This window comes from Salminus brasiliensis, chromosome 14, assembly GCF_030463535.1.
Source record: "Salminus brasiliensis chromosome 14, fSalBra1.hap2, whole genome shotgun sequence".
In the NCBI taxonomy this organism is placed as follows: Eukaryota; Metazoa; Chordata; class Actinopteri; order Characiformes; family Bryconidae; genus Salminus; species Salminus brasiliensis.
In genome coordinates, this window is record NC_132891.1 from 26,979,414 (window position 1) to 26,991,344 (window position 11,931).

The 11,931-nt window shown below is 35.9% G+C and overlaps 1 protein-coding gene across 1 annotated transcript; it reads right to left on the minus strand.

The window, feature by feature from the left end:
- Positions 1–1,151: 1,151 nt before the first annotated feature.
- On the minus strand, positions 1,152–11,659 carry LOC140534927 (interleukin-17 receptor D). The gene is made up of 12 exons (XM_072656550.1): positions 11,540–11,659; positions 9,830–9,914; positions 8,427–8,585; positions 6,082–6,200; positions 5,675–5,798; positions 5,462–5,500; positions 4,291–4,436; positions 4,026–4,100; positions 3,378–3,444; positions 2,964–3,113; positions 2,256–2,428; positions 1,152–2,059 (listed from the first exon to the last, which is right to left on the minus strand). Exons 1-12 carry the CDS (start codon positions 11,654–11,656, stop codon positions 1,571–1,573), a joined length of 1,743 nt encoding a protein of 580 aa, XP_072512651.1. The 5' UTR covers positions 11,657–11,659; the 3' UTR covers positions 1,152–1,570.
- Positions 11,660–11,931: the final 272 nt, after the last annotated feature.

The following is an 11,931-nucleotide window of genomic DNA, read 5'->3' on the forward strand; positions in this document are numbered from 1 at the left end:
TCACAAAAAGGCATAGTGCCCCTCTTTTTAATGAAGGGATTTAACATAGTTTTGCAGTAAAATCTCTTGGCTATTTTTGTCCCCATGGTTAATATGCTGTTTTTATAAATATGCTGACTTCTTGTTGTTTTTTGTGTTTAATTATGATTACTATCCAGGGATGGAACAAATGCTTTGTTTTATCCATACTGTAATGATAGCAGTACTGCCTGATATTTGATGAGAGTGAATACTTAGGGAGTGTTTATTACCAAAAACACAAAATATATTAAAATGTATTTTGACACAAATTTACAAAAACAAACTCAAGTTGGGCAAGTTAGGTTCAAGACAGGTTTCTTTTAAGTCTTAGGTCCTATCTAAGTTTCACTTGACTGGCTTAAGTAGGATGTTCTTGGATGTTTGCAAATGCATACCAGTCCACTGCATGCAGGTTTATTTTTGTATATTTAATTAATATTTTGCATGTACGTGAAATGGTCCTTTCCTCTCAAAGTAGATCAGAATTACAAACCTATGGTCTACTGTATTTAACACCCACTCTCTGTGTGAAGCGCACAAGACTCTGACAACAGCAAAAAGGCTTGTGAGACAAGTTAAACTTGAGTAAGTCAGAAATACCATTTTTACTTAATTAACAGTGGAAGTATAGTGTAAATAATGTATTTGAGAAGTTATTAAAATATATAGCTATACGTATATTAAAGTAAAGAAAAGTAAGTGTGTTACCAGATGCAATTAGGAGTTGGGACTTTGTTGTTTGGTGTTGATTGATCTCTTTTTATTAAAATGCATTTTAATTTTAAGAATGTAGTTGAGTAAATTTAGTTAATTAAAAGTAAATGAATACTTTTAATTAACTAAATGTATTCATCAACTACATTCTTAAAATTAAAATGCATTTAAATATTAACGGATGGTACTAATCCTTGCATGAAGAGGAATTAATACATTTAATACATAAAACATAATATTAATTTTTATACAGGTATGATGTGTGTGTGTGTGTGTGTGTGTGAGTGTGTGTGTGTGTGTGTGTGTAGTGATATTAGTAGTAGAGTAATGTAGGAGAAATGTGAGAAACTGAGAAAAAGTATTAAATTCAGTAACACAGCATCCCAAACAATACTTTTATTGTAACAACAGTTGCTTCAGTATTTGTTTTACTCTTGGTTACAAGCAATGTTCATGAGTTGCTTCAAATCTTCAAATAAAAAAAGACAAATTATACCTTCTATGTCCCATACTGGCCTTTGACATTAAAGCAAAGTGCAATTTTTAGGAATCAATAAAAGTACATCCAAAAATTATGTGGGGTTATAGCAAATCCTGGCCAAATGTATCAGCCTTTGAAAGCATATCTGTCTGGCATGCAAGATATTTGTTGATAAACTGTGAAAGTCTCTTAAGAACATTGGCAACATTATATTTCTTCACACAGCTCTCTTTAAGGTACATGTAAAATACATACATCTTCATAAATCTGAATGCAAAACTAACAGACGGCCTTATTTCTCCACAACCATTAGCTTATTGACTGTTCTCCCAGAGTCCTTTCACCACAAGAACACTAAGCAGCGATCAAACTCTTGGCCTCTTCAATAGCCAGAAATAATGCTGAGCCAGCTGGAAGTTTAGAGTATTTATTCTCTGAGATGTTCTCCACCCGGAGGTAAGCTCCAGGCTTTTGCAGAGCCAGTCTATGGAGGTGAGAAAAAAGTAGTGGCAAGTCTTTGGGGAGAGTATAATTTAAGGCTAGGTTTAAAATGGCTGGAATGTCTGACTCCTTGGAGTACTCGAAAATGGCAGTCATGTATTTAGAGAGATCCTGATGATGAGCTTTAGCTCGACACATCTCCTCTCCAATTATGGCTGTAATGGTTAAAAGGGTGTTTTCCACTGAATCATGTTCTTCCACTGTTCTTTGTCTCTGCTGTTTCTGGTTGAGACCTCTAGAGCAGATGACCATCACAAAGTCACTTTCCTTGATCATCCTGCAGTACCATCCCAGATCCCCCTCCTCCATGATGCTTAAGGCGTCCCATAGGTCCAAATGTACCTATTTAGAGACAGATTACTATAATAACAAAAAAAAAAAGAATTCCAAACGTAAATGCAACAACTAAACAACTATTATAAGGCAGTCGCTGCTTTGATCCCTGGTGTTGCCATAGCCATCAGAATTCAGCCATATGTAGTCATAGCAATTTCCCACCATTCGTTAAGTATCTCTTTTTAAAAAATCCTCCTTTTACCTGAGTAGCCATGTGCTTTTGCAGGAATGTTGCCAGTTGTAGTACGACTTTAACATGGACTGGACCATCAATACTTGAATAGCAAATCAGAAGTTGAGGGGGGCGATTGCTGGTGTTAAGTGTCACACGATGTGGCTCATCCAGGTGTTTGTCATAATATTTTTCAATAATGTCTGGGGGAAATAAATAATACATGACTGTTTAACATATATCAATTCTTAATTTACATATGTTATGTTATATATACACATGCATATAAATATAAAATATATTCTATGTAAAATTTTATTTTACGTATTAGTATGTGAAACAGACATGATACACAATTTACTAAACATTCTTCATACACCTATATAAAAGGTAAAAAAAGGGTAAAGGTCAATTCTTAATTTTTTAGTGAAATGTGTCCTCTGAATTTTAACCACTCTGTGGTAATAATCACACACACACACACACACACACACACACACTAGTGAACTAGGGGCAATGAGCGCACACACACCCAGAGTGGTGGGCAGTCAACGTCAGCACTCGAGGAGCAGAGAGGGTGAACAACAACAGTGGCAGCTTGCCAAGCCTGGGTATTGAACCCACAACCCTGTCATCAATAGCCCAGAGCTCTAACCGCTGAGCCACCACTGCCCCACTATAATATCTATATATTATACTTGCTTAGTAATAAAATGTAAATAAATTCAGCAATGTTACCTTGTCTTATCTCCTTCTTTACTGCCTTTTTCCTTAATCTTTTTTTTTGGCACAGGATAATAAAGATAGCTGTTAAGGAGGCGGTCATCAGGATGCTTAAAAAGAGGATTACAGCCAAAGGGGGACCCTTATTATGTAAGGCTGAGGGTCCTAGGGAAAGACAGTGGGAAAACAACTCTCAAAATCTTGTTTTTCTTACCATTACAGTTTGTCTATGCACATTCAGATGCATTTACTGTAGCATAATCAAGTGATCAACCATAAACCTACCTAATTTGTTAACATTAAACAACATTATTAACATTAAATAACATGACGTTAACAAAATAACAAAACTTTAACAAAAAGCAGAATACAACCATGTCATTAAAGAACTAATTAATGAAACTTTAAAAAAAAAAAAAAAAAAAGTACCTTTTGGGTAATGCTGGATTTGAACAAAGAATGTTTTCCTAACTGCATCCACAATATCTGCTGCAATCTAAAAAAAATGTTTGGGTCAACATATCACACACATATTTCTGATTGGGCTATTGACAAATAAAACAAATGTGAAATTATGTACTTTCTACTTCTGCATTATAGGCCCAACAGTGCTCACTAGAACATTCAGAAGTTTGGAAAAACGTCTATAATCAATACTATTAATACAATTGTCTTGCAACAATAATATGATTGATTGTGTGACACCATGGTAATGAAAAAGCCTTTTTATAGGCCATCAATTGGGCCTAAAGCAGCTGATATTAATTTGCACTGATAGGGGCAGGATTGCTTATCAGTTGTTGTTTTTTTTTTTGTTGTTGTTGTTGCTTCCGTTGAGCATCATACTGGTGGATCAAAAAGCTGGTCAACCAGCTGTCTTTCAGCACTTAGCTTCCCTTAGCAATGTTAGCAAAACATCAGATTATACAAATGCCCTATACATATTAATTTGACTTTTGAACAAAAGTAAACAGAGAAAACTGAGCAAGATTAAAATGTTCTTTTATAAAACAAACAGCAGATGTCCGGTACTGTAAACTGTTTGTACTGACTCATTCTCTTAATTATAAAACTCACCTCACAGGTGTAGTTGGTTCCTTTATGGAGATTGAGCAAGCGGTAAGTGTGATGAGTATCATTTACACTTAAGTCCTAAGTGAAGAACCACAACAAAGTTCGGTACTGTCTACTGGGGAGGAGCTTAAAGATCATTAAAGTGATCTCTGCACGTTGTGGCAGCAAAATTGCTAAATCCTGAGTTGGAATAGCAGTAATTCAGTACAAAAAAGGGCTTTACAATAAAATTTGATTTGAGGTTTACATTGTGCTAGAAAATACATACTGGTTGAATGTTTTTGTATCTGCGCAAGCCCCCGCCAAAGCATACTGAAAAGTAGCGACTGATGCCCAAGTTTTCAGGTGCCAGGTTGAAAGTCACAACTATGTCCTGGCTGTCCTGGTGAACTTCAATATACCTGGGATACCAATCTGTGAAAGAAGATGGGACATGAAAACCCCACACTATAAGGATATACACTGTGTGCACAATTATTAGGCAAGTGAGTTCCTCTTCCTCACCTGACCTGAACCCAATGGAGAACTTGTGGGCAATTCTTAAACGGGAGATTTACAGTGAAGGAAAACAGTACATCTTTCTGAACAGTGTCTGGGAGGCTGTGGTTGGTAGTTGATAGTCAACAGATGAAGAAACTGACAGACTCCATGAAAGGAAGGCTCATCATTGTTATTGAAAAGAAGGGTGGCTATATCTGTCACTGATTTTTTTTTTAATATATGTCAGAAATGTTTATTGGGAAGTTTTGAGTTGTTTGTTTATAATTCTCACTTGAACATATCAATTAAAAAAATCAGATGGGAAAATGTGTGTTTCATTTAGCTGCGTAATAATTCTGCACAATAATAGTTGCCCAACAATTGTGCACATATAGATATTCTCTTAAGAAAGCCAAAACCTCACTTTTACTTTCTTAAACATTCATGTTTGAGGTTTATTAACATTTTGGATTAACCAAGAGCACTGTAGTTGGTGATTAATAAAAAAAAAAAACCTCAAAAATAAGACTTGCCTAGTAATTGTGCAAACAATGTAGTGCACAAGCGTCAATGAAATAGACTGTGGATTGGCAACATAGCAAAATACAACAGTACATTTTTATGACACACCATATGTATCATTGTATCATATGTGCAGTGCTTATTTATTTCTTGTTTATTAATAGCTGAAATACACAACAATGGAACAGCAGCACGGAATTGGCAATTATAATGACTATTAAAATCTAAGTAACAATTAGAAATAATGTATCCAAATATGTTAACAACCTAATGGTCTGACATCAGTCAGTGATCTGGAAGTACTCTTAACACCAAAGATGTACTCACAAAATAATCATGACATATAACTTATAACAACTACCTAAAAACAACAACTGTAAACAAGAAGCACTTACAATTAATCTGGGATATTTTAAAACTCTGATTAACTTGCTCACCTGATTTGCAGTGTTCCAAGCCATTTTTCTCAGGACATGCTGTGGAAAGTAAGTAAATTACTTACTGGTCTGGGCCAATTTATTTGCTGCACTTATATTTGAATAACTGCTTTTCTGTCTAATGCTATAAAAAATGTAGGAGGCTGACTAATGATGTCAATTTGCTAATTAAACATGCAGAATTATTTGTTGTCACATGTAAGAACCCCTTACTGCGTGTGAAAAACAGTTTGCTGTTGTAGAATTTTTCCCATAGCTCAGGAACAGGAATGGCCATCACTGTCACAGCATACTGGGTACCCAGAGAGAGCCCAGGAAAATGATCCGAGTAATACACCTTTATAGAGAGGTTTAAAAAAAAGTTCCTAAACACTGCTGGAGAATTCATTATTTTCAAAGAAAGATCCATAAAGATTATAAACATTTTAGTGTTTTTTTGTGATTATTAAATGTAATTGCATTTAATAATGTTTTTATAGTTGTAAACTAAGATTAAACATATCCTACAAAAATATACACATCCGTTTTCCTGTCTTGTAGTACATGCTTTTACCTGGAAAGTAATTTCTGTGCTCAATAAAAGTGAATGTGGTTGGATATAAAGTTAGACACAGACATACCCTTTGACCGTGTGTGGCAGATAGTGACAGATTGTTTTGAAGAAGGAAGAGCTGACAATAGGTCTTAGTGCCACCCAAAGTCTGCATCGTAACTTGAAAGCCTTGCAAGAAAGCAATACCTGCAGAACAATAATGTCAAAACTAATTACACCAAATAAACACTAAAATAAATGTAAAAAAATACTGATTTACTCATTTGACACTGGTGTCTTGGTGAACCCTTCTTTTAACCGTCCACTTTTGGAGCCAGATCATGGCTTATAAATTAATTCAATTCAATTTTATTTTATTTATATAGCGCTTTTTACAACAGATGTCACAAAGCAGCTTTACAGAGATCCAGGTCCAAGCCTCTTTTGAGCAAGTTAGTGGCAAGGAACAGTGGCAAGGAAAAACTCGAGAGGAAAAACCTTGAGAGGAACCAAGACTCATAAGGGGAACACATCCTCCTCAGGTCGACACTGGATAATAATAAAAAGCAAAACAGGAATAAAGACAAAAATAAAACAGACAAAAAATGGTAAATGTGGCATCAAGCCATAAGTTAAGGAAAATAATGATCCTCCATCTCTTTGACCCCAATCCTCCTGCTCCTCCTTCAAAGTGTGGAAATTCTCCCAATATCTTGGCATTATGAAAGATTCTGGTCTGACCTTAAATGCACATATAAAGAATATTACTGGGTACTGAAATATGAAATACTGTGCTCTAGGTTAATTGTGTAACCCAAATGGAATCAGGAGTCTTACAGGAAACACCACTTGTGTGAATGACCATGGAAGTACCAATGGTACCATGTCTGACAGTTAGCTGATAGACCAATAACCGCAATGATATAGGAGTGCCTGCCCCCTATATTAACAGGTACAGCTCCAAAGTTTACCCAGTAAAGTGTATGGAGGAAAGTATGTTGACACCCATTAGTGAGAGAACAGGGTTTCTGCAAGTAACCTAGCATTCTCTTTCATCTCACTTTGGGACATATTGCATGCTTTTCAAACTGGTCTGAATCAGACATGGTAAAAGAAAAGCCATCATAGAGGAAGATCATCCAAATGTGTGCGTTGATGACCTGCTAGCTGCAGCACATATGTCCCTTACTGAAACCCCTTTAAAAACAGCCCAATATGTAGCCATTCCTCTGGTACAATTAGCTCCAAGGTCTTTAAGAGGCTGTTAGCTTTTGGTAGTAGACGTTAAATGAACTGCATCCACCATCCAGTGAGACAAGCTTTGGAATGACACAGGTGAACCTCTGTGCAAGGGAGCAGAGATGAACAGTCTTTGGGCCTCATCAGAAAAAAATGGGGAGGGGCTGGATGATAGGGTCACTCTCCTATCCAGGTGAAGATGGTGGACTACAGAGGATTTCACCAGCAGTGGCTGGGAAAGGCCCAGCTTATCCTTGCTGTTGAGATTGAGGAATGATGAAAAAGAACTGGATCACCCTTTATTACATTAAAGTTAAACTAGTTCAATGCCTTGTGGTTGGGTTGCTCTACTTCAGTACAATACAATTCAATACAAAAGTCACCTCTCAGTACCCAAAAGTCCTCATCTCTTGTTATCTCTTGTAACGTCGTAGACCACAAGGTGCTGGACCCTCATTTGTAACCAGAATTATTGTACAATGCCACATAGCTTCAGAATGATCTTTCAGCCACTGTTTGGGACTCAATCTTCAAGTCTAGGCTGAAAACCTACTTCTATCCTTTAATAATTAGTTTCCCCATTAGCTTAAGAATGCAGGGTGTTAGGGTAAAAGGGTGTTAGTTATTTCCTTATTTTGCTGTGAAATGTTTTGCTATCTGCTCTTAACCAGAGGAAGATAGGCTCCCCTTGTTTCTGTGTTCTTCTCAAGGTTTCTTCTTCCTGATCTACAGGAGTTTTTCCTAGCCACTGTTGCCATCAGCTTGCTCACTAAGGGCTTACCCTGGTTAATCATCAATTCATCAAGCAGCTCATTAATTCATGCTTCATCTTCAGCTCTGTTTGTTAGTGTATACTTCATTTTGTTTAGTAGTTCTTAGTTTTTTTGTCCTTGTACGTTTTGTGATTAACATTGCCTTTTTCATGGCAATGTTATATGATTGTGTTGATTTCTGTATTTAATAATGTTGTAATTATTGTCTAATATAATTGGTCACATTATTGTAATTTGCACAATTCTTATAATTCTATAATTCCAACAGGACTTATAAGATGCAATAGCCAGAAGAGGGCTCCTAATCAAATGCTCTAACATCATAATTAATAATAGATAAATTATAGCTGCTAAACTGAAATCATATTTAAAAAAAGGTACAAACTATTAAACTGAAAGTATAAAATTTCTCCATAGTTACCGTATTGGCTAGGACTCCAGGATACAACAGCTGTATCAAACTTTGGGTTTGGATTATCCACAAACTCAATAGTGACGTTCTCAGGAGCGTGTACATAGTGTTGGCAAACCTCAGGAGTCTGCTTCCCTAAAAAATAATAACACGGCCATGGCACACAGCCTAGCCCAGAGCAAAGAGAAAGTGTTAGGAATTTCCTAATCTTTGCAAATTTGTGTCACATTTTAATGTTTCCGATCATTCAACTAACTACCCCCCCCAAAAAAAAAACTTTTGTTTACTTTTGTTGTCTTTCTCTCTGCGAAATATGCACATTTTATGTACAAAGTTGGTAAGAGAGCAAATACTTTTTCACAGCACTGTATGTGTAATTCTGAGCTCAGTAACTCAACTAAGACCAACATCCCACACTGTGCCCAAGCTATACAGTAAGACCTTTACTGTGAAACTTTACAAATGTCTGCTTGAATGCAACTGTATGTTTACGTAATTATTACATATTTACTTGAACACAAGCTACAAGTTATAATGTAATGACAACACTGAGCTTTCAGTGATTTCAGAGTTTTCTGATTTCTTTTTTTTTTTACATACATATTATGCAGTTTAACCACACACTTTTGGTAGTCATCAACAAGCTTCTGGCAGAATTCTGGTTTGATATTTAGCCGCTCTTCTGAGAACTGATTTTAAGCACAGACCACATGCTTTTGAAAGGGTAGAGGTCAGGACTTTGGAAAGGTCATTCAAAAAGCTTAATGTTACCCTGCTTTATCCTTTTCACAACCACCTTTGATGTGTGTTTGGGTTCAGTGTTCCAACTCAATTGTCTTCAGGTTTCAACCATCTAGCTGTTGCCTCATGGTTGTACTGAAACACTCTGAGGTGGTCCTCATTTATTATTTTATCTACTTTTACCTAAAAACATTTAGAGAACAGATTTTCCTGACCATACAAAACAATTTCCTATCAGCCAAGGGTTCTCCTTCCAGACTTTGGCAAAGTGGCAACATCTTACAGGTGTACTTTTAATGGCAATTTAAATACAGTTGTCTGAACCGATCATTTTGGAATCTGCACTGAGCTCCTTGGCCTTTCCCCATTCATTGTACTGTGCGTTGGTCAATCCAGCCCTTTCAAACAAAGCATCTTCATGTGGGGACTGAGAAACTACCAGATTGTCCTAATTTTGACCATTAAATATGTATGTTGTACACCTATTCTGCTTCAGAAAAAGATCTGTTCAAAGAAATCACTGAAAGCCCAAGACATTCATGCACAACTGTTTTTTAATATACACTTGTACCATAAGCATTACAACATTAGTGCAACTACATAAGTCCAAACATCTTTTACATCATGTTATAAAGTGTTTTAATTTGATAAGAACCATCTAGTGTGAGTACCTCCAAAGAGGCCAACAGATGAGAAACCAAGTGTACTTTGGACATCATCTTTACTGATCCGGCAATACTCACATCCTGGAGTTCCCTGAACATGAACAGGAACATCATATTTAAACATATACAGACATGTATGGCTATATTCAGCTTTCAAAACAAAATCATTAGTGATTGACGTTGTTCGGTGTAATCTGCATGCTCAAGATCAGACTATTAAGTTACAGCCGCATGTGGTATATTGTGGCCTCTTGGGCTCCCAAAAAATGCACTGACCAACAGGAAGAAAGTTGGAGCTAGTCAATAACAGTCTAAAACATTTACAGCTGTGTGTGGTATAATAACAATTAGAAACAAATTGTGCAAGTGAACTGCAGAACCCTGTTATTCAGTTATTCAGCAAGAAGCAAACATCATTTTAGCTATTCAATTAAAATATTAATTCCACACAAAACAGTATTATTTTAGCAGAGGATTGTAGAACAGCCTGACCTCAAATAAACAACTGTGAAATAAGGGCTCAAAAAAAATTTGTATTTCTTAAAAACAAGTAGAAATATAAAAGTAAAACAGTGCAGAGTAATCTTTGGAACTGTCCAGCATATGACAGCACATAGATATCATTCTCTTTAATGTCTAAAATAAAATTATGAAGCTCAAAAGTGAGAGACTTTAATGATAATAAACCACTCTGGATTCTGTCACCAATGTAACAGAATGACATTTGGTTGAATATTTATTTCACAGATACTTAATGTGAAATATATCAGTACAGAGTCTGCACAAAAAAAGTAATGTACTGCAGCATTTCAAAGAAAAATCATCAGATCAGCCAGTTAAATTTGGATAAGACATAAAAGTATAACTTAAGAAAAAGTAGGCAAACAACTTTCACAAAAACAAAGTTATTTGCTGCAAATAAACTGATTTTACAGTGGAAAATTCCATTGTATAAGTACACCATGTTGCTGTATTACCTTCAAAAATACAAATTAGATCTTTTTCTTTAGCTTGGGTACCTCATTCAACATAATTATTTTTGGGACCCCAAATATGTTTTTGTGTGGGCATGTGAATTAGGTAGGAATGACAAAATGTTTCTACAAAAGGATCTACAGTTGACTATCCAGGAAAAAAAGACTGAAGCAAAAAAATAAAGAAATAAAATAAAATAAAGAAATAAAGAAAATAAAGAAAAACTGTCTACTGTTTACTGATGGTAAAAAGACAACAATTATTTACTAATTTCTGTTTGTATAATATTAAGCTACTTTGAAAACATTCAGGAAAAAGAAAGTTTCTATTAGTTCTCATGAAAACATACATATTTCATGCCAATTTGAAATTCTATTTATTTGATGAACATATTGGGTTAAGAATACAGCATATACAATGTACCACACTCTGTGTATTATTGTACTTCCGAAACTTTTGCATTTGGCTGTGTGTATATATTCAGTAAGTATATTACAACAGGAACAACACCACTAAAAGCAAGGAGCTACCAGAGAACTGCGGCATGAAAGCTCTTTTTTGCATTGGGAAGGTCTTTTTTTACAAGTAACACTGCTACTAATACAGATACACCACATTTATATGCTAAGAAAAATCCCATGCAAACGTTTTAAAAAAACCAACCAAACAAACAAAAACAATCATACCTTTGTCAAATTAGCTTCAAATAAGGCAAAGCGATTATGGTAAGAGGTAGCTTACCTGGTGAACACACTGCAGTGTGCAGTTCAAAGGGTGGAAGTGAGTCCTGGTCCTTTGGGCTCCCACAAACACACAGACCAACAGAAAGGAAGCTAGAGCCAGTCTGTTCCCGTGCATTTTGCTCTACCCCTTACACTTAAAGTCTTCTCTGAGGACTGAGGAGGTGTTTTAGAATATGAGGTAGAGGCTGAGGACACAGGAGGGGGTTTACCAAGCAAGAAACAGCAAGAGCAAGATAGCAAAAAACAAAAAAGGCAGCACGTGGTTTGAAGGAGTGGTGGCCTGAGGCAAGAGGTGTTGAGATGTCAGTCAGTCCGAGTATTTCTTGTTAAGCAAGCAGCTCAGCAATTTTAACTTCTCCTTTTAAGGGAGCTGAATATGCACTTAATACA